Consider the following 27,489-nt stretch of genomic DNA (forward strand, 5'->3'; position numbering starts at 1 on the left):
ATGGAAAAAAAGCAAACATACAAAGTTTAATCTCACTTTCAAGCGCTAGAAGCTGTTTAGCATCAACTCAGCATGCATTGCATTGTGACTATCTCCTATCGTACAAAAGCCCCCAGGAGCAGCAAATGTTTATTTTATAGTTTGCCTTTTACTTTTCTTTTCTTAATGAAGCATGCTGTCCATATGTCAGTGTAACAATGTAGCAGCTGACAGCAAGAGCAAAAACAGACATCATATTTCTGAGCTGAGGGGCAAATTGGAGTTTATATGCTGCTGAATGAGCCCGTTTGTCTTCATCCACGTCTATAAATGTCTGTAGCCACAGCACAAGAGTCCTGAGTAGCCATCCTGTCCTTCCAGCTGACCATTTGAAGGCCACTGTAGCTTCATTATTTAAAGACAACCCTTCTTTTATCAAGCCCAGCAAAGCACAAACACTACAAAAACAACCTGAACAAATGGCTTGATAGGGATCCTCGAAATACATCAAAGTTAATCTTTTGGAGGTTTTCACAGCATTACCAAGCACATACACAACTGTAGATTCAAACCCTGAGAGGAAATGAAAAGCTGCACAGAGGCCTCTGTTATATTCGTTTGCTGGTGCTGGTAGATGAGTGGTTGTCTTCTCTAAAACCGGCCTTAACCTTTCCACCGAGCAGTGTTCACGAAATACGTGTTAAAGGGCAACGCATAATAGACCGTCTTAATGAGAGGATGTGATTTAGGGCAAAGAGGAACAAAAAGGGAGCTGTAATTTTATACCTGTGCTTTGTAAATGTTTTCTATGTGCAGTATTTGATAATGTAAAACTGGTATTTTTGTGGTTTGTACGCTGCAGAATTGATTACTTAAGGTGCACGTAGTTTTGTAAGAAAATAGAACCAAACTGAAGAAAAAAACAAAAAAACAGAACAATTTGGGATTCAGACGCCTGTATTTGCATGCCCTTTGACATCTGGACGCAAAGTCAATAAAGTTTATTTGAATCACTAACAATTGTTTCATGTGGTACTTACCTTGTCAGACTCTATAATATTTTTAACAGCTGAATTCTTATCCACTTGGGGGCAGCACTGAATTGTACTGTGTTAACATATTTTGGGCAGCCTTAAACTGATTCAAGGTATTGTCTCTGGCATCTAATAAATTCTTACTTAAACTATTCTCTTGTGTGCAGCATTTAGAAAAACACGCTGCAAAGACCACAACACACCACATTAGAAGAATGCACTGCAAATACATCGCAACACAACGGAAGTGTCTTTAGAGGACACCTAAGAGTGATGCTATTGAGACTTGCTTGTTTTTGAAGCGGCTTTTCAGTCATGATGATAGGCAAATATCTGAATCATGCGATCACAATGTTAAATAAATCAAAAACACTTACTTTTGTCTCATTTTCCTACACAACCAACGCAAAGAGAACCATAGTAAAGCTGTGCACTTGTTGTCAAATTAATGAAGATGTTTACTTAATTTGCTTGTGTTTTGTCTTTTTGCATGTTTGTTTTAAGTTGCAGCACTGTGAGCTCTCAGGGCCACCATAGTCATGTCATAATGTTAGCATTATTTATCATAGCTGAAGTTAAAAACAAAAAGAAACGATCATTTACTTGCTTTTACAACTTTTCTGTGTCTGTTGGGCTAACTATACTCTTGACATCTGTTGTGGCTGTTCTTCTATTGTGTTGTGGCTTTTGCGTTTGTGTTATTGCTTTTGCAAATCGGCTGACACCTACCAGCCACAGTAGTTACTCATGAAAAAAAAAGAGCCTTTTGAGAGTTGTTAAGAGGTTTTTTAGGGCTGAGAAGAACCGCAGGTGACTGAGTCATCCACAGACAGATTATTTTATTCACAGTCCTCACAAAGGAATTGTTCATTTTTTCAGCTTTAAAGTCTATAATTGGCTTTAACCTTGGGTATTTTTTCTCCTTTTTTAAAATAACTTCCTCCATGAATAGCTTCCTTCAACATTCAAATTGGATAACACCCAGTGTCTGTTGAATCAAATGTACAAGATATATCATTTAATCAAAACAATATTTATTTTGTATATATTCAGACAAGTATTGTATGTTACAGACATATTTTAAAACTTAAATGACTTGTTTGTAAGAGCATGAAATCAAACAGGGCGAAGCATGTGAAAAAAAATGCAAAACTAATATACAGTACTGTCAACCTTGTTTAGGAAACGTAATATACAGTGATATTCTGATAAAGAATAAAGTACACGTTATCTTGATTGACAAGTACATAAAAAGGTACATTCCTTCATTTGCTCTTATTTCACAGAAAAAATACAGACAAAAAAAGGAACAAGGGAATCTCATCTTAAAGTTGAACAAAGGACAGAGAGCGCAGCTGAAGCCTCGCCGCCCACAGAGCTGGACTGTTCTGCTTTAGGAGAAACTTCTCATCTCTAGCTGACAGATCTGCTGTTACAGTGCAGAGATGACACTTTGTCTCATAGTGATATTGTTCCCAGCAGAGACGGTGACTGCTGCTGTCACATTGTTTCCTCAAATGACACAGAATAAGCTCAATTTGAAAGAAAAGACCTGGAAGAAATCGGTGACTTTCTGGATTTTAAAGGCTGTGCTGCTCGCATGTTTGCCGCAGTTTATGTGAATCCTGTTATAGCTGGAGTATATTTCCTCATTTCTCTTTTACAATCTCACCCTCACATTCATCACTTATACCAAATACCCTTGGTACAAGCTTGATGAATGTCTGGGATTATTAACACAAATGGCTTCATGCATTGCCAAAACAAAATGATGCATTTCAGAAGAAACAATGATGGCTTGTGCTGGAGAGGAGCAGAGGATCAAATAAACATCGAGAGGTGACAGATTTTGGTCGTACAATCACAATGTGGTTTGGCCAAATTGTAAACCTGGTCACAGTTTCTTCTCACTCGACAGTAACATTAAAAATGAATCGAACAATTCACCAAAGGCGGACAGTACGCTGTTGACCATTGAACATTCAAATGACACAAGTGTACATTTTTTAACAGAGTCCAAGAATATCAAAAACAAACACGCCCAAGCAAAAACTCAGGTGTTTGCACCTGAAACAAGTTCAGTACACATTTGTGAACACATTCAGGACACACATTCATCAAGATTTTTAGTTGGTCTTGGTCAGAGACTGTTTTTCTTGTAGAGAGAAACATTCAGATATCTCAATGAAGATACAGTACATACAAAAACACATTCGCTTCATGCAGTTCAGTGGAAGAATCAGAAACACGTCTGAGCTGTACCTCAAATTTTCCTCTTTCTTTACCGCTTCTTCTCAAATTCTCTCTTATATACAAACATTCAATATTACTTGAGGCCTCTATTGTACAAGGTAGATTAACTCGAGGTGTGTGTGAGCCTTAATCCCTCATTTACAGGATGACACTGCATGCAAGTGACTTTTAAGTGTCTCATCCTTTCTGAGGGAATAGCACAGTGAATTGATACGCCTTAACATTCGTTGTGTTATAGTTTTAAAGGACTGCAGATTTTAATTTTACTACTTGTCACTAGTTAAGTGGTTACACAGGTGTAGCAAAGCATCATAGTACTGTACAACCATGATAAAGCTAGCGTTGATCTTTGGTCTCCCAAAATCCAGATTAGGATGTTTGACACTCAAAGTTGGATTAGATATTAATTTTACAAGAAGCCCTCCATGGATTAAGTAGAAGACATCATAAGTAAGAGCTGTTTAGGTGTGTTTTGAAGCTGCTTTAACTCACGAGACACTGAAAATCTAATAATTTATAACACAGGGAGGGATTTCTTAACTGCTAATATTGTTGGCTAACGAAAGTACTTAGAAAGGGTACAGTGATTTATACCAAACTAACCTTTATGGTTTGACATTAGCTGTAATCTTAGGCTAGATGGGAGCTTCATACCATATTCAGCACAAAGCTAACGCAAGCAGCTCAGGACCAAGAGTGTGAATAGGGAGACAGCAAGCCAAGCTTATTCCAATGCTAACAAAAAACAACAAAAATGCTATTTGTCAAGTTTATACTTGAAACATAGAGAAGAAAAACAGAAAAGAAAATGTTAAGTGACTTTTGGAGATGTAGGAAGGTTTATTTTGATTTATTTGGACAAAGCTGGGCACGTTATATTTCAGATAAAACTGAGCTGCTAGCATTAGCTTCATGTTAGCCAAACTATGGTATTAACCTTCCACCCTTGACACAAATAAGAGAGAAAAATGTCAAACTACTTACCAAATCAAACACAACCAAATAAGTTAAGCAGGCTAGCCTCTACTGTCTTCTGTTTCTGATTCTTAGCAGTTAAGAAAACTATAAAACTCTCTGAAAACAAACTTGTCTTTTAAGTCGAGCAGTTAGACCCAGAAACAGCACTGTGCTCTCACACATACAGGCTAAAGGTACATTAAAGGATGTGTACTCCTTACCAGTGAACCTTTTGAACCCTGTTGTCTCGGTCATTTTAGGAAAAATGTTCTGAAGGCAAGCATGGAGATACGCAAAACATGGCCATGGATAAGACAGGAAGAGGAAGCATGGGCAGAGAGGAGAGAGGGACAGAGGTAGTAATAGTTTCCCAAACCTTATTTTTCCTCACACCTGTCTCCTCATCCTCCTCTTCCTCCCTTGTATAAGAAAAGTCTCTTAGAGAGTCTAATCCACAGATTCCTAAAACTCTGTTGTCCTCTCTGTTGTGGATGATTGGTGTTACATCACTTCCTGGGCGGGTGAGATCATTTCCAGACATGTGACGTCATGTGTGCTGAGCTTGGAGCTGTTGAGCTTCCCATGTGTTGATTGCTGTATCCCATCATGCCGTTGGTGTTGTAGGCATTCATGCTGGCCACATGCTGAGTCATCTGGAAGACAAAAACAACATTTTATGTGAACAAAATCCTTACTACCTTTAAAAATAATAAAGTCAGAAACACACACACACACACACAGCCAGTTTTGGGTGGGCCTTAATATACAAAAGTTAGTAAAGAACTAATACTTTGTAGATACAGAAATTACTGTTACTATGTATGTTTTAAAGCAGATTTGGTTGGTTTGATTCTTTAATATTTGATAAAATTTTAGTGCATCAGATGACTCTCAGTGGTATCGGCCAAAGATTAGTGCTCTAACGCACCAATGGGCTGTGCTGCCTCAATTTTCCATGTATTACAGGCTCTAAGAGCAGCAACATTATCCACAATTAAATACATTTAAATTAAATAAGAAAAAAATCCACAGCCTCTCCCCAAATATTTCTCTAGTCCTACCAGTATAACATGAGGCCCGATGATTCATAACTATTTTTTACCAAAAGGCTAAAAATGGCCAAACTTGGTTCATTTTATTAATACAGGGCATCTAAAAGTAACAAAATAAGCGAAAAGTGACAAAAATTATGATATTCCTCTTTAAAGCCTATTTAAAACCAGTAAATGAAAAAAGAATAAAAATGACTACAAAGAAATAAATAAAGAAAAAACATTTTTTTCAAAGAAAAGTTTGAGGTGGGTCTGGGACCTCTTGGCCCACCCATGGCGCCGCCCCTGACACACACCTGTGCGAGGTTCCACTGTAGCTGCTGGGCTTGTTGCACTCCATACACCTGCTGGTGAGGTAACGTGGCCACACCTCCAACCTGCTGCTGAGCCATAATCCCATTCTGCTGCTGTCCCATCATGCCCTGGCTCATCCCTGCCATGTAAGGTGAAGCCATAGCACCACCAGGCTGAGTCATGACACCTTGAGCAGCCATCAAGCCGTTCTGCTGTCCCATCATGCTAGCCTGTTGAACACCCATCATGGCACTCTGTTGCTGTCCCATCATGGCCATGTGTGACGTCATCATGGCGCCTCCCATTCCACCTGCTTGGGCTAGAGAGTGGTATGGTCCATAGGGGTGTGTTGGATATCCCATTTGGTTCATGTACAAGCCTGTGGAGAGAGATAACAGGCAGGGAGCAGCCGTGTTGACAATCAATAAGCAACAGATTCTGCTATTATGGCTCAACAGCATACGCTTAAAAATAACATCTGAGCAATTTCCTTCAGTTCTTACTGTGAGCAGCCATACTGCTGGCGTGTATCGAGGGTGTGGAGGCGTAAAGGGAGAGAATAGAGTCTTTGGACAGCTTCTTGACAGCGCCCTCCTCTGCTTTTGGTGCTGGATCCAGGAACAGACTGAGGTTTTCAGGGACAGAAGCTGTCACTCTGTTTTGAGGCATGGAGTTGGAAATAGGCTGAGGAGGGAGGTGGATGGGAGGTCATGGACAGGAAGGAAACAGAGTGAGGAGAAGAAAGATAACCAGGGTAAAAAAAAAATTGAAGCAGTCTCATGAAAATATGCTCAGGCATTGTAGGTATACTCTTTACTGATTAAGCTTATTGATTGTTGGAATAACTGTGCATTAAGCTAATTGCTGAGCATTGTATAATATATGTAACTCCTGTTTGTTCCTCTCTAACATTTAGACTGACACTGAGCATCTCTCTACAACTGGTGGGATAAACAAAATGTGTATAATAGTGGTTGAAATATACTGACTGCTAACACTTTTTTTAGCTTTTATGCTAGCACCACAGTGTTGTTTACATCGTCCTGTGATAATTTACCTGAAGCCAACTGACTCCAATACTCACAGCTACCTGAAACTGGATATGAGGCAGTATTGTACATGATTAGCAACACTGCTGTTTGTATCAGTACCAGCAGCAGATTGAATAATGGTGTTAACGCTAACTTTGACATGCAAACAGGCTAAAATCATGACTATGCTAATATTCAGCAAGAAAGTTAAGTGTTTTGCTATCTTTTGTCCACTTGTTAGCAAGCTACTATTTGCTGTTAGCACAAAATACAGCTGAGCTAGTTGGAGAGCTGTTAGCTTTAAAGGTATATAGTCACGTTGCCGATGCCAAATCGCAATTTTGGCTTGATGTCAGCAACAAATCAAACAACAGGATCACAAAAGATGCATTTAATTATGGCTGTGATACAACCCAGCATTTGAACTGAACAGTAAATGTCTTTACAGAAGCATGCTAAATTTCATCCAGGAGTTGCTGAGATATTTCAACATTTGGACCAAAGTAGTCGACAGCCTTTTGAACCCACATTGTCATCCCCGGGGCTCTGCTGCTATCGTGCCTCAGAACATGAAGGCTCTTTGCAGAGCAGACAGAGTACAGTTTGTACAGTGTGTTATCTCTTACTGTGGTTTTAGTGGAGGAAACAGAGGAGGGAGCTGGCAGGGAGCTGAAGAGATCCAGCGCAGCATGTGCCAGGGCTGGATGAGACACCGCCGGGCTCTCATTACTGTCTGGAACACATCCTCCACCATTAGACACTGCTGGACTGGGAGCAGGGGCATCTAATGGAGGGGTGATTGACACATCATAGTTATAATTTACAGTTTAAGTCAAGTACTACTTTCTCATGATTTCTTCCAAATACAATTAACCACTCCAAAAAAGTCAACCTTTTAATGGTTGACTCTTGTATCGCTAGACTAGGTGCAAGTGTGCATTGTGTATTTATGTATGAATGAGATGCATTACCTAATCCAAGCAGGTCTGTTACACCCTGGGAGTCTGTTTTCGGGCTGATGTCTTTTTTCTGTCACAAAAAAGAAAGTAAATACATTTAATGCAACTCATCTGGTGGATGAATGATGAAGAATCCAGACTCTCTCATGGTGAAATGACCTTCGTGCTCCTGTCTGGACAGAAGAGTTAGTCACACTTCCTCCCTGCTGGATGAAACCCCATCTCTTTTGGATGTACCTGGTGTCACCTTCTCCTCACTGAATGACACATTTTTTACTCCTCTTTTTTTAGCTCCTATACTGCCTGGGTAGTGTTAAATGTTGAAAAATTAGAAAATTCGATTCAGGGTGTTCCTAGAAGTCCATAAATATAAAAGAAAAGAAACAAGAGGGAAAATGAACGAACCACAATAACACCAGACAGATGTAATGAGCTCGTCAAATATTTACCAATATTATTTACTCTTTTGGTTCGTCTTGACTGCGTTTGTCAACTTACACCGACTGCGTGCTCAGTCCGACAAGCTGCGTGACTGACAGACAGCTGGAGTCACAAACCAAGGAGTTCCTGCGCTTCCCACTCTACTGATAAGCCTCTCTTCATTCATGTTGGACTGTAAAACCTCAAACCTGTTGACTCCTGGTCTGGCGCTGCTCATTATGTCCGTTTGCGATGGTAGTCAAGCTAATAATGATCTGGTTTTGACATGGTTAGTATTTTTTTAAAAGTCACTTGGTGTTTTTAGGTAGTTTCCATACATGACTTCCTCTTCCACCGATCTTCTCTACACTGAATTTAAGCGTCACAGCTCTGCGTCCGAAGAAAATAGGATGGCTCTGTATTACCTGCGACACGAACAACCTGCCACGCAGATGTACTGCAACTAAATGGATCCAGTTTAAGTTGACACATTGATTTGAATGGAAATCTAGCTGACCTGTTGTCATGACAGAGCGGAGACGGACTGCAGACGCATCTGGTGTATTTCAGTCGTAAAGCTCCTGAGAGGGTTTGTGCCATTTCTGTACCACTTTGGACAAACTGATAAGTCTTGCCTCCTTGCTATTCTTGTCCTGTAGCTGTGTTTTCTATTAAAAAACTTCACTCTTATTTCACATAAAAATCAGATACATCACCAATTTTGTACATTAGCTGTGGAACAAGTAAGAAAATATATCTGTTTTCAGTTTTTAAAAATGACAGTGATGGAATTGTCAGTCCTGTTGTTGATTATCTTGTTTGCGTTTGCCGGTCATGAGGCATCGCATCATTGGGCAGAACTTCACTCTGCTCAAAACAGTGTGGGGAACAATGTGAAAGTGACGATGTATAAATGACATCACATCAAGTAAATAAGATGGATATGGCTATTTAGTCTGTCTAATTAGAAAAAAACAAGGTACAGACCTGATTTACGAGAAAGGTAACTGAATCTCTGCTGGGATCTGGTGCTATATGGAAAGTAAAATTAACTCAACTTTCAGGGGGGCCAGTGACTTCATTGGGGTGCGAGCTGCCCATACAATGGTGGGGAAACACTGGTCAGGAGTGAGTCTTGTGCGCAGCCTGTTCACAGTTAGGCCAGCTGCTGAAAACACTCGCTCAGCAGGGACAGACATGCCAGGTATTTCCGTGCAAGGTTTGCTACTCTTGGAAACCTTCATTTGTCTTACACTATGCTGCAGGATTTAAGTCAAAAAGTGATGGTGGCTCTTTAAGACAGTTGTTCACTTCTTAACGTTTGTCTTGTTGTTGTTGTCAGAGGTCTGCTTCTCTTGTGTTTCTGTGTGTGCGTCAAAGACTTCTGGTGCAAAGTGCCCCCTCATGCAGGCTGGCGGGAAATTACGGATTAAAAACGCAATTATCTATTTTAATCGAGTAATTTCTTATCAACAATTAATCAATTAATTGTTTGCATCCCTGATGGTGACCAAGTAAAACTCCTCACAGGCACTTAAAGTCTGAGATCATTTGGACACTAATGCTGCAGTACAAGGAGAAAAGATACAGAAAGGTGAAACTTACCAATTTCATCTTTTCAAACACCACTGGCTCCTTTGGTATGTTGTCACAGCTCTTTTCTTTCTGTTCAGACACAACAAATGGTTTTGAGCGAGCAGACACTTCAGGTGGGATGGCCTTGAACGAGCCAGACGCGACTAGAATGCTGTTTCCTTGATGCTGTCTGACACACACTAACACAGCTTCTCTCTCTGTAAGTGTGTATGTGTGTGTGAGTGTGGACTCACCCTGAGCATCTGGATGTCAATAACCTTATCGATGTACTTCTTCTTATCATACTTGTCCCTGATGAAGATCTCTGCAGACTGGTCTGTCTCGGGCCGCTGGAAGCACTCGGGTAAGAAAGCCTCGTACAGGCGTTTGGCTTTGGCGTTTCCCATCTCCTGAACGCTCTGTGACAACAACAACACAGCAATGCATGTCTCACTGTGAAACTGTTTTTATTTCCTTTACATGTGGAGTATTCCTGCTTATAAAACAGTGTGATTTTATATTGTGAAAAGATAAAAATAAAGCTGCTGACTGCAGGAAAATCACCCTGGGAAGCATAATACTCACATTCCTGCCTGTCAGACTCAGACATGTTGAACTGAATGCTAATAAGAAAGAGTCTCCCTCCTCTGCTTTAAGTGAATGCACAAGTAATCATAACATGCCATACGCTTGCAGCAACCAGTAATTGCTATTTTATACTGCACTGAGAAAAAGAACAGGGAATTAATTTCTGGTCATTTCTGACTCATGGTTTTGTGATAACTTGATAAAACAGCCTGTATTTAACAGAGTGCATTCACAGTTTGAATCACTCAGTAGAAAACTTGCTGCTTCACGGCACTTGAATTAAGTATGGAAATTGGTCTGGCTTAGCGAGACACACTGGCACTTAAATGTAGCTCCGACAGAAAAACAACAACTGCGGGGAACAAAGGAGGAGGAATCAGGCAATTTGGGCTTTATTAAGACAAAAAGTGTGCTCATGGGGGTTCTCTAACACAACTTTATCCAGTGGAGCAGCTTTTCCACTTCGAGAAGGTTTAACCACCATTAGAAAAGATGGAAAACCTTCCTCCCCTTGTTCTTCATCTATTACTTTAAAACAGTATCCACACTGTAGTCAGTTTACAGAGCATGAACTGAACACTTTTTGCGGTGGGATCAAGTTTATTTTCCCAATATCTTATTATGTCAACGTAAGCTGACAGGTTCATTATTCCAATATTTGATTGCAGAGGAAACTGAAACTAAATCTGTACCCCACAGCTGGATCCCTGCTGTCATGTAGACGACAGGGATTAGTCAGATTTGACTCAGTCTTTAATAACCCCCTATGAGAGTTTTAAGTGGGTTACCCAGTGCTGCTTTCAGTAAGCATGCCAATTACTGGTATCTCCAGGCTTTAGGCTAAGATCAGATAATATTAAGAGAATATCTATCTGTATCATGGCTCAGGCTAGGCTACTAGTTTGTCTGTCTGTATTTCTCCAGAGTATTTCGGCTTGTGTTTCTTATTGCATCTCAGTCAATGTACATGGCCATCCTCTGTGCTCCTCACCTGCTCTATCAGTTATCAAATCCTGATGCTTCAGACTGCTTACTTCTCTCCCAACAAGTCATTGGCTTGTAAGACAAGCGTATGAACCTGGTTCCTCAGTCTTAAAGTGCCAGACTGTTCAGTTTGCCGGCTAGCCAGTTCCTTTGTCTGGCTCTGTGTGTTTCCTGTTATGAACCTATTTCCTTGGAACTCTGGGATCAATCAGTCACTTAAAGGTGCCTCAGGTATATTATTAGGCTTATTTGACTGACAGGTTGCCAGCATATAGCTAATATGCATGTTCTTTTTTTAATTTAAAAGTTGCGTTTTCAGGCTTTGGATGCCTTTCTCAGAGTGAATAGAGCAGGGAACAGGCTGCAGGTTGGATTTGAACCTGGGCTGACTGCTCTAGGGCTAGCCTCACAGGGCGTTCAACCAACTGCAAGCCATGCTAGTCCCCTACAGGTGGACTAATAAATGCATTTCAGTATCTATCCAGTAGCAGTTATAAGTTTCTTAGTTCTGGCTGTGGTTAAAATAAACTGAATTGACAATGTAGCTTTAAAGTGACCTTTTGTAAACTGTTGTTGAGTTCTATATGACAGAACGCAAAGCTAGACTGTGTTAGCTTAGCAATCAAAGTCTGGACTCTACATTTCTGATGCAGACGGGATGCTCATTAGTGTGCTGTCAAAAATTGAAGACATACTTGTATGGATGGGTACCGAATTAGGTACTTTTATAAGTACCGACTGAATTCTGTCAAAAATACTGGGTACCTATTCAGGTAAAGGTACCATGTTTAGGTACCTAAGTGCATCCTTGTGACTGTGAGGGAGTAGAAGAATAGGTGATTTTTCATGCTGGACATGAACACAGCATTACAGGGTTATATATTGAAGAATAGATATCTTAAATTAAACAGAATTTACATTTTGTTATTAAAAAAATTATTTTTTTCCACATACGCACACAAAAGGACCTAAAATTGGTACCGTTTAGTACTACTACCGATTGCCAGGTACTGGGAATCGGTACTGCATCGTTTCAAATGTGAAAGGTACCTATCCCTACATACTCATCATCAGGTTGGCTGGCAGTATTTCTATAGACTGAGTATGAAGCAAGTAGCATGTTAGTATTTCAATATGTCAACTGCTAATGGATTACACCATTTGTATGTCTATAGTATATGGGATAGAGTTTTGCCACCTGTCTGCTTGTTTTCTTCTGCTCCAGTTCAGTGGTTTTTTTGTGTAGTGGAGGCTTTGAGGAGAGAGAATCTGAGTGCAGCAGGGTGAAAAAAAAATATATTATTCTTTTCATTTTAGAGTCTAATCTCTTCTTGGCTCTCCCTCCTGATATATTTTACAATCCCCCCCAAAAAATACACAAGAACGCCAGCTGTCAATCATGGCTAAATGTGATGTAGAGCCTCGTTTTAACCTCTCATAACTAATTAAAATTAATCTTTTCTGAAAAAAGAGGACCTGACCACAAGACAGCCCAATAATATCTTCAAATCTCAACAACAATCGGATATGAGAAACATTTCTATGAGGTGTATTAACTTTTCAAAGTTTGACCACAGCCCATCTGGAATGACTGGAGAGATGGATTTTTGACATATACTGCAGCTAGTCACCAGGGGGAGCAGTTTTTGTGGAGCCCTTACTTCGAGCCGAGCAAGATGATGTCCATTTTTATTTTTTTTACAGTCTATGATTCAAACATTAAAGGCGGAAGAAAGGGTCTGCATCATAATGTGTGGACCTGTGGCGTGACCTCTGACCTGGACTTGCTCCTGTGTCCACTGGTCCAGGTTCACAGACTTCACTTTGGAGATGTGGACCCCCAGGTTTCGATGAATACCTGCACAGCGGATACAGATGAAGATGCCCAGATTCCAGGATGCCCATCTTGGACCTGGCAGAGAGAAGACAGCAGTGTGTTGAATCTGTGCGCTGAGGTGGAGTAAAGTTAATTAACAACAACACAAAAACAAAGTCACAGAGATTTTTACATCTTAAGATGTAAAACAGAGGTAGAGACATCAGACATAAGGCAGAGGAAGGATGAGAAAAATTAAATTTTACTCTAATTATAGACAGACAAGCCTGAAATTCAATTATGAGTTTGAATTCTGCTGGGGACACGTCTAATCCTGAGGAAGTCATGAGCTGCCCTGACACATAATGGGATCCAATAGGAGAGCTAGCCTACATAACTGCCACTGAGAGGAGAGAGGGGGAGTGGGAAATCACACACACACACACACACACACACACACACACACACACACACACACACACACACACACACACACACACACACACACACACACACACACACACAATCAGAGCCTGGGTACCTGCAGGGAAGATTACTCATTTGGTCGTGAGCCTGTGTGTGGGTTTTCAGAGTGGGACATCTCATCCTTCTTGCTGCCATATGTATCTTAATACTGTCATTGCTGTTTACCCAAATGGATGTGTGGGTTATAGCTTTGTACAGCATTCCTGTGTGTCTTCCTTCTATCTGCAGAGCTGTCAGGACACTTTCCCAAACAGAAAACTCTTGGAGGGCGAAATAAAAACACTGTCAGGCCATTTTTCTCCTGAAATTATGCAACCGTCCTCTTCAGAGAATACAGTCAGCTTCAAAGAGAATCCTGGAGCTTCTCCCTCTCATCTCACCCTACATCTCCCTTTCTTCTCGCCCCTCCTCCTCCTCTCTCCACTATCTCTTCCTCCCTCCCTCACTCACTCTCTGAACCAGCTGAACCACTTTCTCGGCCTTTGTCTCCACCTCTCACCACTCATCTCTGCAGCAAGTCCTTGCTTGCAACCTTGCTGCAAGTGAATGCACTGAGGCTACTTCACCACTAGGTGGAGGAGCAGTTTTCAGTTTGTCTGGACACTCCTGGTGACCACAGCAAAGAGCTTTAAGAAAAGGCCATGCGGATGAAAGAGGAAGTTTCAGAAGACAAAACATGCAAATCCTTCCTCTTTCTGCAGGCTGTGGAAACAGAGTGTCTGGTTGCAGTGTCCAATAATAGCATCTTGTCTCAGATGCACCACCGATGAGACTTGTATTGTGTTTTACAAAGGGTGTTTTATGATGTCCAGTTTTTATGCTTAACATTTTAAATTATAAAAAGAGCAGACACCAAATGAAGAAACAGAAGTGCAAAACAACAAAGAACCTGAAACAAAGTGTCAGCAGTCAGACGGTGTGTCCATCATCCTGAGCGTCTGGCTGCAGCATTAGCTGTCATGCCGGCTTATACGAGTAGAATTACTCAGCAAAGCCTTCTTAACTGCTGTAAACACTGGCAGCGACACAGAGGAAGAGAGACATCGTCAATTGTGTTGAACTCCCTGAACAGTGGGAATTAGTTCATCCTCTTCATCCTCATTCGTGTGCTGCTGAATCCTCGCTGACATTTTTTTTTATCTCTCATATTCAACCACGTCTGGCCTCCTCTCCTCCTCCCCTGTCTGTCTGTATCTCTCACTCACAGTTTTAATTCCTCTTTTCTCTTACACTCAACGCTCTTTGCTTTTGTGGTTTCCCACGATTGTGGTAAATATTGCTGTTTTCTTTCTTTCTGTGGACTTAAGCCAGAACAGTGTAGCCCTAAGGATGGCAAAAATGCTCTGCTGGGTCACTGCTTTGAACTCAGACATTTTAACAAGTCATGGATGGGTGACCATGAAATATGGCACTGATATCTAATGGTGCCCGAGGGACAAATCCTCTAAACTTTGACTGCCCTATGACTTTTTCTCAAACACCATCATGGGCTGAAATTTTCAGCAATTTTGTTTGGGTTACCAAAAAAAGCTGTTGAGTATCTAGAGGCATGACTTCAAATGCTAACCAGACTTTTAATTTGGCACTGCCGGTAGGTCAAAGTTTTCTCATGTCAAGTCAAACACAAAACATCTGGTGCAGTCACACATGGTTCATAGCTTTTCTCCAAACACCACATTGAGGTCGACCTTCGTGGCTAGTCTTGCCCAAAACGTCCACCATGTGATGGACTCTGCTAAATGAGTACAGATTATCATATGACTGTTTTTGGTTTACAACCACATCCAGGCCCCAAATACAGCTTTTACCCCTGAGCCGTTACTGAACTGGAACACTCCCACAACCACCGCTCCCACAAGACGACACAACATCCAAAACAACATGTTTTACAATGGGACAGAGTGAAGATACAAAACCACCTGATCACACAGCAAAGACTCTGGCACATTTTCCCCTCTGCGTGTTGACACTGTGACAAGAACCAACATTAACATTAGCATTCTGAATTGGTAAACATTGAGGCATGCTCATTAGTTTCTGTCTAATGTGTTCAATGTCTGGAACCAATGGCAGTCAGCTGATGTGAGAGCAGCCTGGGGAGCTACTGGGCTCCAACCATCTCTGATTGAGAAAAGTGGAGCAAGCTCCTTTCCTGCAAATGCAAATCAGCTGGGAGCAGAGCTGGTGAGTGCATCTCGAAGATGTGTACAATAAAGCAACTTTTCTAACTTGACACGCAGTGGAAATGTTTAAACAGGCTGACAAGAATCTGTTGCCATGAAAGCTTCACTGACTGTGAACTTAGAGGGGCTATTCTTTCAGCTGTCCTGATAAACTTTTTTCAAAGACAGAAACTCATCTTTAAATCTTCAGTTTGTGAAACACTGTTGATGTCTGGGGTTATTCGCCTCCTCAGAATGAGACAAAACTCCATGTTGCAACTGCACATTGATGCAAACAGATGCATGTAAACTTTGTTGAACTAAAACAGCTTGATCAACATGTTTGGCATTTTATCTTCTTACCATCAGCCTGCTCTCATTCATTATGCCTGTTTTAATGTTCCTTGTAGCTCAAAGCTCTGCTGTACCCAGGTGCAGCTGTGCACGACTGCGGACTCTTGCGTGCATTATGTTTCTAACCAAAGTGTGCTCATGTGTGGCCACAGCTGTGAGCAAAGAACAAGCCCTATCCGCTCACAGTATAAGGATGCTTTTTTTTAAGTGAATCATTTCTGAACAATGCACCAGAGTAACCTGTGTGTTTCTGATCAATGCAGAGCTTCAGTGAGGAGCCATATAAAGCATGTCTGTCCAGCAACAATGCACACCTCCAGGTACTTTGAACAGATATAGCAGGACAAGAGTAGGAGGAACAGACATCTAAAAATGGAAGGGAAAAATCTCTACAAATCAGATTCGCTCTCTGCTGCAGTTTGCATCGTGGCGTCCTGTTTCTCAACTGTTTAGCAAGAGCAGGCAGTGTGCTTCTTCTTTTTGTAATCAAAGAACGAATCTCAACACCTTCTTCTCCTTACTGAGGTGTGATCAAAGATTTATTACATCTGAGTGACTAATAAATCTGTCCTCGGTGTTTATTGGGTGAAGTACCCAAAAGTACTGGGTTTGCATAGGAGATCGATGAATCATCCTGGCAACAACCGACTGGTTGTGGTTGTCAAACACGCAGCTTGAAGCACATCAGGGGAGAGGAAGAGGAGGCTGGATTGAAAGCCAGAAACCAAGACAAACAAGAGGGGATTTTTAGAGTCATCAAACGGTGGACTTTAGCTGTTGGGTGACCTGCTGGGATGACAAACAGCGAGCACAAACAGAGAACTGTAATGAACCTCGCTGTCACTCACTCACCCACACACTGTCATATTACCACACCAGTGAGGACATTTACTGGCTACATCTATTGAGGAGCTCATTATATCAAACAATTAATACAGCAGTAGATCAGTTTTACCAGTAAACTGCTGTACGTTAGAATTTTAACGGACAGAACTTTTGATTCGTTGCCATCAGAGACACACAAAAATTGCTTTCACACTCTGGGTGCAGATATCGTAACTGTTGAATTGAAGCTTGGTTATAATGGCCATGTGTTCAAACCAGGTGAATTTTGTCAAATGAAGCTCAAGCTGGCTTTGGATTACCTGGTGTTAAAAAATGCTTTTTGGATTTCTTTAACATCCAGAAGAGAAAATTTGTTCACGAAGACTGTGTAAAATATGATGAGCAGCAGATAAACTTTGAGTACTCTTAAATATACATTCATGTATCAGACTGAATATTGTTATCCCATATTGCATATTATTTTCATAAGTTGCTGGCAGAAGCTGTACATCTCAAGACTGATGTTGAGCCATTCATGTTCCTGTGGCAAGAAAACTAAATATAACAACTCTTCACACTTACTCATAAACTTTAGACCTTTAATGACCAGTCGGGGGTAGTTTCGCTAAATGAATGAAGGTCACTTGTATAATCCTTCTCAGTAAATGTCAGTGTCTGCATAATTTCTTAGTCAATGAAACCTTGTGTTTTAAAACTGGAAACTGGAACACTAAACTCTAGTGACTTTTAATGAGTTATACAACACAAATAATCATAATATGGTTGTTTTATTTTTCATATCACACTCATACAAATAAATAAACCAACAAATAAACAATAAATAAACAAAGAAATAGATAAAAAAAACTCATTGACAAGCAAGTACCATCTGGCTAATATGCATTGATTCAGAAAGGGCAGGACAGAGCAGGAAACAGTGAGTGGGAAGTGACATGATGGGAAAGGGACTGCAGGTTGGACTTGAACCTGTTTCTGCCAGCTTGAGGACAAGCCTTAAAGAAAACCTCAAAAAATTAAAAAACAACTTTTACAGGAATAATCTTGCTCATTTGTCCCCTATAGACCTCAATACATGTGTGTGTCAGTGGCTGTGTCTGCCTCAACCCCCTCCTCAGCCTGTACATCAAAAGTATGTTGATATTTTGGATTTATCTGGATGTTTCTGGGCAGGGAGTCAGTGTTGTCACATCAGCCAATCTCAGAGCACCCAGTGTGGAAGTGACTTTGCGTGTTTATGGTAGCGAGTAAAAGCTAATCAGAGCAGCTAAGATAGTGGACGTAGCACGAAGAAAGAAAAACACAACCGAAGTAGAACAAAGCAACACGAGTTGGTATGTGTCAAATGCCTGTGATTAGCTTGTGCTAACATGCTAAGTCAGGTGCACGGCTCTCCAGTCTCTCCCAAGTAGAAACCTGATGCTACAGATAGTTGCAGAGCTACTGTGTGTGTTCATGTAGTCACGGTCGGAGGCTGTGGGTGTGAGCTGCTGCTGACACTGAGCCAAGAAGGAGGAGCTCAGTTTGAATGTTGTTTTTACTCACAAGTAACATAAACTCCTGCATACCCTACCTTCAAGGGGTGCGGGGCCCAATCGCTAGGCCCTACAGGTGCCTCCTGTCCTATCTTTTGATATTTTTCACCAGAAGCACATTTTACTGTTTTATTTTGTTGTGTCATAGATTTGTTTATTTTTTTACTGTTTGTTTGTGGACCGTGCCCTAGCACATCATGACCACAATATTCTCTAAAAAAGATTTTGAACATGATGAGTTATAATATCTTTGTCAATTAAAAGTCAAATAATGTTGAAGTATTGGGTAGAAAAGCTACATGAGCTGTAATAGGTTGCCCAATTAATGAATCGTGAATGGTGATCTTATAAGGATGAAAAAATTGAAATAACGTCTAAAAATAGCATGTCTTACAGGAGGAGGCTGAAAATATACTTGGTTGGCCCGCCCAGATATCGTCTAAGTGTGGGTTACACTGATGCAGTCCTTATATTGGACAAACACATCTCCCATTTTTCAAACCCAAGCATCAGTTTTTAGAAATAGCCCATCTTCACCTGGGATTAAAAACAAAACAAAAAAAAAAAACAACAACACACACTCACATTGTCTTTCTTTCTCTCCTCTACTACAAAAAGGTAACACAGTCATGCCCAGTTTGCCAGTTTTTTTCTGCCAAGCCCTTAGTTTGTTCTCCAGGAATTTGGTTTCGACAGTAATCTGAATGAAGAGAGCACTTTATTAAAGACTTTGGGGAAAGTGAACAAAAACAAGATTTTGGCCAGACAAACTCAGTTAATTGAAAGAGAAAATCAAAGCCACCTGTCCAACTCTCCTGCTTTGAGCTGCTTTTACTACACCACCTGCACATGCCGTTCACAGTCTGTGGATAAAAGCATCTCCATCAGGTCAAACAGCACAAATCAGTGTGGGAGACAATATTTGTAACAGAGGAAGCCTGAGAAACAAACATGATGTTTGGGAAGAGGGAAGCCACGCCAGAAAACAACCAGAGATAATCTCTGTCACCTGTTTCAGCAACAACATGCTCATTTAGGATCTGTAGTGCATGTTAGGATTGTTCTAAAAAACACAAAATTTAACATCTACACAGGTTTTTCTTTCCAGCTTCAAACTTCCCAAACCACACATGCACACACACACAGACACACACGCAGACACACACTCCAGCAGGTGGATTACGCTCGTTAGCCTGTATCCCACAAGGATAAAGAGTGCTCGCTACATGTGTCCAGTTAATCCAAAGAGCCTCAGTCATCAGAAGGTTCTGGATCCTCCTACGCACAAACACACTCTCATCTTTACACACAGTGAGCCCATCCTCAAACCCCTCCAAACCCCTCAGCATGTAAACCCCTCCAAAACCCCGAGGCCACCTAGTGACCTAGTCCCAGTCTGAGCTAAACAGATGGACCCCTATTAATAATTTACTAATACACTCCCACCATCTGTGTTGCAATGAGAAGTCACGACTGAGATGCTGCAGGTGAGTCACTGATGCTGAAAGAGTTTTACATCAAAAGATGAGTGTTGATGCTGCTTTCTCTGTGGACGAAGCACTAAGTCCCCAGGACACTAACAACATGTAAAATGCCATGGACTGAGCAGGAATTATTTGAGCTCCATGTTGTTTTTTTCACCTTTACTATCACCTTTCACTAAAAACTATTCCTGGTATTTAGTTTCTTTCCTGTGTGGTGGGGAAGCTATTTCCTTTGTAAACAAGACAAATCAGATTGATTTATGCAAACGTTTTTCTGTGTATTTCTGATTATAGCCATTCTACAATGCAAGGCACAAGTCTGACACTACCAGGATTCTACCATTGAGGATGGGTACTGAATTAGGTACTTTTATAATATACAAGTTCCGATTTACTTAAAATCAAACGGTACCATGTTCAGGTACCTAAATACATCCTTGTGACTGTGAGAGAGTGGAAGAGTAGGTGGTTTCCATGCTGGACATGAACACAGCATTGCAAGTTTATATACTGAAGAATAAACATGTAAAATTGAAAAACTTTGAGATTTTATAATAAAAAATAGATTTATTGCCACATAAACACACAGAAGTACTGAAAATCGGTACCGTTGGGTACCAATACAGATTGCCAGGTACCGTATTGTTATGTTATGTGTGTACCATTCCAGCTTAGTGGGGCTGATGCAAAAAAAAGAACGTTTGGAAACTAAAAACTCATTGCTTTTCAATGGGAAATTGGAATACTGGTATAGAAGTAAGGTTTGGTACCAAATCAAACCTTAAGGAGGTCTTGAACTATAGTGTCAGTCTGATCAAGCAGCAACAAACTGCAGTTACTTGAGTGTCCACTTGGGACTAACTCCAAAAGTCAAGGAGTACTCATCAAAATGCTGTTTTGACAGCAGAAACAAAGATAGTGAAGGCTTTCTACTGCTTGTTTCTTTAGTCACACAAATAATAATGTAATTCAGCCAATGTGTCTGACACAGGGGCCATGTGTAAAAATCTACTGGTACCAGAAGATAGCAGCATGATATTGGAAGCAGACTATGAGAGTCTAACCTCTGTGCCAGACAGGGGACACACATGAGGCCAATCACCTCCTTGTCTCAAAGGAGAATCCCTGCTGGCCTCTGATTGGATGAGATTTGAGGAGAGGGAAGCTTTCGAGATTTAAGGCAAAGGGATAAGGCATGATATCGCCAGGTGATATCACCACGGCAACCAGTGCCTGGGGTGAGAGTAAACACATGCACAATGGAGACAATAAAGGAGGAAAGCTTTATGCACACACACACACACACACACACACACACACACACACACACACACACACACACACACACACACACACACACACACACACACACACACACACACGTATGTATCCCCTTGAGACTGAAGCAAGAGGTTGAAGTGTTGACTACATTATGCACCTGCCTCACCCTCTTTCTCCACTGTTTAGCATTTCCTGGTAGTTGTAATCAACAATAGGAGAGTCAGAGTGTGAGGAAGTGGTGATAAAAAAACAACACACAATGTTGGGCAGTACAGAGGAAGAGAAAGACAGGAAGTTACAGCCCAGGTTGTGAGCAGCACTCAAAAAGCAGAGATGCAGTTTCATTGATGTGGTATCTCTACAGACAGTGATGCTCCAATATCACCGCTAATGTGTTTTTGTGTGTTTTCATGTGCTGGAGTAAGCATGCACTTGGCTCCATGTGTCTGCCCACTTCTCCCTCACTTGCCCAGAGGGGGGCAGGTGATAAACGCATGGTAATCTCTGTCAGAGCAAACAAGATTACACCAAACCTCCTCACTCGACATATGGCTGAACGCCTGACCGGAGAGCAAGGACAGGGGGGAGGTTGAACGCATCTTAAAGGTGTGCACATGTGTGTGCGCACGTGATTGCTGCAACGAAGAGTAACACGTATGTATCAGAGGAAAAAAAAATGTGCAAATCGGGTACGAGGGTGAATGAGATTAAACAGTCAGCTGATTCAACAAGCACAGTCACATGAGAGAAGGTGAGAAATGAGACGGAGGGTTGACCTTTAAATCACTACGGAGCCATATTTCATGGTATTATCTATCAAAGGAGAAATGCCAAAAAATGTTCTTTCTGCAAAATCAACAAGATTTTTTAAAAATAGTTTCTACTTAAAGCTAGAGACAGCCAAACAATACAGAGACATATTATGAAGATTGAAGCTGCAGTGGAGGTTCAGTGTTCCAGGTATGTGTGTGGTAATGTGTGTGTGGCTGCTATTTTCTCCACTAATCTCATCTGCAGTCTAATTAGACCAGTCTGCTACAAAGAGAAAAGTCACGCCAATCAAAAAAAGCAAAGCACAGGCGTGCCTGACAACTTCATGTTTGAATTAGTGCCTGAAAAAAAGAGAGAGTTAATTGTTATGATTAAATTTCTCTCCACATGTCCACGAAAGTCTACCCCTTAACAAAAGCAGACACAAAGCTTCATGATTTATTTCCTGTGCTTTTGTAGACTGCAGCTCTCATCAGTCACTTCCTCAGAAAAAGCCACAAGCGTTTGATGTTTCCTTACTTTTTAAACCGACTTCTGCACAGTCACAAGTGTGTTTGTCTGCAGTCTAACAACGTCTGAGGGTTCTATTTATGTCTTATTAAAAAAGACTCTCGCAGGCAATATGCACTGGAACAAAATCTTGTTTTACTTAACAAAGTATCCACTGTTTGTTTGTGATATCTCCGGTTTTAATCCAACCAAGACCCTACCATCACGTCATCCAAACCAGAGACTGTGCAAAAGTACCATTCACCAATCATCTTAGCAGGCCAAATGGAAAAGCTAAGCAAGAAAATAGAGAATAATAAGTACTACCATGTGTACACGGTAGCCAATTTCCTGTTGTAGCCATATGTGGGTGAAAAGCTCATAGATTGTAGACTGAAACACTCTTCTGCTCACGCCTGTTGGGGAAGCAACAGTGGCTTTCAAGGACAAGTAGCTTCAGTGATGTATGAAGAGTATGATCCTCCATTTGTCAAGTTTTACCATCTACCAGTACATAAACCTTTGCAAACCATAAAACTCTTCTTAATTTTCTTTCAAACATTTTCAACATTAGAGCTACTTGTTGAATATGACAGAGGTTAGCAGTAGTTTGTCACATCTGTCTAAGGTGGAAACATTGTGGCTTAAGATGTCGGCCTCCCTGGAAGGACACTCACGTCTATGAGACAGAAGGCGCCCTCTCTGATGAGCATGCTAATTCAAAGTAATTTCTTGCGAGTCTGTGTTTCTAAATGCTGATGAAAACACACTGCATCTTTAATATCATGCAAAAAGTAAAGGGAATCTAAATAATGGTTTACATTTAATCTTAACCAGATGACCTGAAAGATAGACAAAATGTTGCAGAACACTGTTACATGGTAAAGTAGCGTAGGCCTTTTTGAGATATCAGCTCAAACTAGCTAGCAAACTAACTAGCGTCCATCTGACAGGACTTACTTAAGCTTTCATTAGCATTACCAAGCTATCTCTACCATTAGATAAATGCTAACAGTTTGTTGGTTTACTGAAGAAAAAAAAAAGGCCATAAATAAAATCAAACACTTTATAACACGTTGGTTAGCGTCTGTCAACAGCTAATGTTAGCATGCAGATGAACACTTCTGTTAGCTAGGAAGTAGTGTCGACCTAAAGTTGCATTTTAACAGAGTAAAAACAAAGTGATAGGAAATATATTGTGTCTTACTTAGACAGCAGATCTGTGAGCTCAGTAGTGCTTGAATGCTAAAATTTGCTCTTAAAAGCCCAAAATTGATTAAATTATTCAACTTGGCCTGCCATCCTTCCAGATTTTGACCAAACATTTTCTTTTAGTTTATTTTTTAAACTATAAACTGTACACAACTGTCTCTTAAAAGCCAAATGGGAATCATCATCAAGCACAGTGCTGACACACTGTGAGCCAAACAGTTTACTGCTTTAGTATGTATGGCTTATTTCCTTCTGGATTACACTGACTCCTTATCTTCACTCCTGGAAACTCGGACTTGATATGCTTTAGGTTGAATGCTTCTGCAGTGCATTGGTATCAGTGTAATGATGCTTTTTTATGTTACCCAGGGTAGCCTGTGATAAATAATTCTTTCCACATCAGAGCCTTTTCCAGCAGCCACCTGACCTCTTAAGTGTTTCTTATGAAATATTTGTGCTGCAGCATCAGCACCTCAGATCATTTCCCCCTGCATTTGTCAGAAGCCTAAAAGAGATGCAGAGATGCAGACAGAGAGGGAACATCCAAACATCTAATATCAGGGAAAAGCTGTCATAACTTATTGATATAAAATCTCTTATCCATTTCTGATGTAAAGCAGAAGCATTCTTGGAGGCACTGATAACAGGGGAGAATGTAAACCATGAAACAACAGGGATGTATGAGTGTTTTTATGCATTGTATTCAGGTTGTTTTTTTCCCTTTCTCATTCTGCTTGAATTGCTCCATCTGTTAAGGCAACTAACACTGATTTTTTGACAAAAATAGTACTACAATTACCTGAATAATTAGAGAAGCTGCTTGCTCATACTATTCATGAAGTTTTCATAAGGAATCCTGAGGGGGCCTCCTGAGTGACAGCATGCAATGATTTACCTCCACTCAGGGCCTGCTCAGAAGAATTTATGGCTGAGGTGGAAACTGAGTGACGTGCAGCTGTCCTGTTGAATCATTTCTAAGATAAGCTATGGAGAGGCCAATCTCATTAATCTTAACACCAGCTGTGCCTCTCAATGACACCAGGACCAATTTCAACCCCTGCAAAGGTGTCCTCTTTTTAACAAATAGATCGGCACTTATAACAACTCTGATAGAGCTGCCCATTTAACGACTGCATGAACGTGCAGGATAAATACATTAACCTGTAGGAAGAACATTTTATGCACAAGTGCCATGGGTTTACACTTTGCATGCAGACAAAGAGCTATCAGGATGTGTGGGTCATCCATTCACACCATTTGACGAATCAGTTGAAGCCCTTAATTGGGATTAATAGAAACTATTTGATTGCAAAGTTCTACAGCACAGTTGCTTGGGATGCAGAGACAGAAGAGAGAAATGATTATTTTGGTATCAGAGGAGATACTGAGAAAACAGATATGTAAGAATGCAAAACAGCTGAAATACATGGGAACTGCATCTTAACTTTCAAATGTACTCTGAGTCTGATGTTATTTGAACATGTTACACAGCATAAAGATGCCGAATATGATCCTACATCACAGTTTGTTTCTTGTTTCTCAATAAGTAGCCATAACTGATACTAGTTTATAAAAATCCCATACAGTTTAAGCGTTAGGCAAACCGCCAGTACTCCACTCCGTGCACTAATCCTGTATCATAAATTACCCCCCATATCAACCTGTTTCCTTTTATAGCCGTCACCAGTAAATACAATTTTAGAGCAGCAACAAAGAACCGTTTGCTGCTGGCAGAGAGTGTACCATTAGTCATAGCCAGCAAAATGTCAACAGCCAGTTTTAAATTTTTAATTTAAGCTCTTTGAAACCTTTAAGACACAAAAAGTAGTTTCACCTTAAACAGGGGAGCTTTCTCTGACACACTTCAGCTGACTGAGCCAGGAAATAAGAAAAGGAGAGCAGCTGTGTCACATCCATACAGAGTCAGCGGTAGCCTACAGCTGTGTGCAAAATGTTATGCATATATCTAGTTAGACTATGAATAAAGGAGCTCTTGACATCAGTTGGACTAAGGTTTGTTCAAGTCAAGGTATTTAAGCTGGTAGGAACAAAAAAAGTGTTTGAAAATAGGAATCATTTATAGCACATGTTAAGATAGGGTTTCCATGTCAAAATACTCAGTGAAAAGCAGACATTTTCAGGAGAATCTGAAGTTACTGACACACAAAAAAAGTGTTTATGTTAAAAATGAAGCAACAACTTTCTTGTCCATGGAATCACTGCCATGTGACATATGGACCCACAGTAAACCATGTGCGTTTGCAACATCTGATTCCATTTGTTTTGATCTGATTGCTTAATCGTTAGTTTATCCCCAAAACAGAAAGAAATACAGACTGTTGTTCAGTTTGTTGATCTAAGCTCAGCTCTGAGCATTTGTGTCAAAAACAACAATGTTTACTATTTACACACAACCACCAGCAGCAGCAGCAACATGGCAAAACAGGTTTAGCAAATAGCTCATGACAGTTCAAGGCCTTAGTGAGATAACAAACAGCCTGAAGAGAGACTGCAAGCACTCAAACACATGAAACTTAATGTGGCTCTCACAATTTCTCTTTATAAATTAAATTGTGTAACACATTTTAGAACAATTGCATAAGAAACCCAGCATCATGAAATATTAAAGAAACACGAGGGGTACTGTGACGTCCCTACAACCACTTCCTTGATTCACTGTCTGATATCACAAGTACTACCAGACACTATTGGATTTAAGTGTTTACAAAACTGGGGTTATGCCATAGTTCATTGTGGACATTTCAGTGCATTTGTAATGTGTTAGGCAATGCTGTGTCCCCGTTTACACCCAGCTTGCAGGAACAGTGTGTTCAGGGTGACTCAAAGTCAGTTTAAGAGTCTTTGTCTCTTTCTATGTCTGAGATTCAGGTATTTTCCATACTGTGGTTCACATAGCCTCAGGTGACTTATCTGAGTTCCCTGAGGATGAAAGGAGTAATTTCTCATCCCTTACATCTTTGTAATCATGAAGATTTCCTGCTTGTTTCCGGTTCAACCTCACCTATAGTTGCTACCTTTTGATGATAGATACCCTTCAACCTGGCATGATGTTTTCGCCTGCCATGCTCCAGCCCTGTGAGGATGTGGCCCCGTGTCTTGCACCATAGTACAACGTAATTGGTCGAGGGCTGATGAATGCAATGCCGCATTTTCCAGCGTAGTAAACGAGCAGGAGGGTCGATTCATGCCCTGAACGTTTCCAGAAATGAAGATGGTAAAGACTCTTACCTTTCGACTCGCAGTCAGCACAGTATTTATTCTCCTCCAGCGCCAATAAGGAGTTGAGGACAGTCTGGTATCTGTCAACGTCTTTCACAGATTTGCCCGTCATCATCGCACCGGTGCACCTCCTCCCCAGCCACAGCCGCCACAGTCCGAGCCGGCTATTGTCAAACAGCCTCTAATGTGACTGAAAATAAAGCAGAGTGTCCGCAGCCGATGCGCTCTGTTCCTCTTCCTCCTCGATGTGAAGCAAAGCGAGTTTGTTTCTCAACGACGGGATGATTGCCTTTAACCTAACCTGCAGGCGGGGAAGATGCAAATAGACGAGTGAGGCGCAATGTGGAGGGAAATACCATGTGATTGTAGGATATGAAATATTATACACCAACGAGTTCCACGAGCATCTGAAACCTGTCACTGATTGGTACTGAGTCCTCTCAGACTGTATTCTCCCTCTCCCTCTTCACACACACGCGCGCGCGCACACAGAGCGCGTGTACATTCATACATTTACACGGGAGGAAAAAAAAAAGCTTTATTAACTGTGCAAAAGTTCATTAAGTCCTATTATCTATGATCACATTTCGAAGCTGTATACTCTTACCCTTTGAGGAAACGGAGAAGTCTTTTGGCTCATCCTGCAGTTTTAAGTTTTATAAATGTATCATACAGTGAGTGTTTTTACAT

At 40.8% G+C, this 27,489-nt stretch overlaps 1 protein-coding gene across 1 annotated transcript; it reads right to left on the reverse strand.

Annotated features, from left to right (window-relative positions):
• Positions 1-2,088: 2,088 nt before the first annotated feature.
• smap2 (small ArfGAP2) lies at positions 2,089-27,260 on the reverse strand. The gene is made up of 9 exons (XM_074687628.1): positions 26,809-27,260; positions 12,905-13,038; positions 9,809-9,973; positions 9,585-9,644; positions 7,572-7,629; positions 7,227-7,384; positions 6,073-6,253; positions 5,572-5,948; positions 2,089-4,876 (listed from the first exon to the last, which is right to left on the reverse strand). The coding sequence occupies exons 1-9, from the start codon at positions 26,912-26,914 to the stop codon at positions 4,751-4,753; spliced, it is 1,365 nt and encodes a 454-aa protein (XP_074543729.1). The 5' UTR covers positions 26,915-27,260; the 3' UTR covers positions 2,089-4,750.
• Between the last annotated feature and the right edge of the window lie 229 nt (positions 27,261-27,489).

This window comes from Halichoeres trimaculatus, unplaced genomic scaffold (assembly GCF_033239565.1).
Source record: "Halichoeres trimaculatus isolate MK-OKI-2021-1 unplaced genomic scaffold, fHalTri1.1 fHalTri1_scaffold_14, whole genome shotgun sequence".
NCBI lineage: Eukaryota > Metazoa > Chordata > Actinopteri > Labriformes > Labridae > Halichoeres > Halichoeres trimaculatus.

Excerpts from the sequence above, each read along its gene's own strand:
- smap2 (XM_074687628.1), bottom strand. The coding sequence starts at position 26,914 with ATGATGACGGGCAAATCTGTGAAAGACGTTGACAGATACCAGACTGTC. Across the intron at positions 13,039-26,808 it reads TGCTGACTGCGAGTCGAAAG|GTCCAAGATGGGCATCCTGG; the intron begins GTAAGAGTCTTT and ends TCTCTCTGCCAG. Across the intron at positions 4,877-5,571 it reads TACAGTGGAACCTCGCACAG|ATGACTCAGCATGTGGCCAG; the intron begins GTGTGTGTCAGG and ends TTTGTCTTCCAG.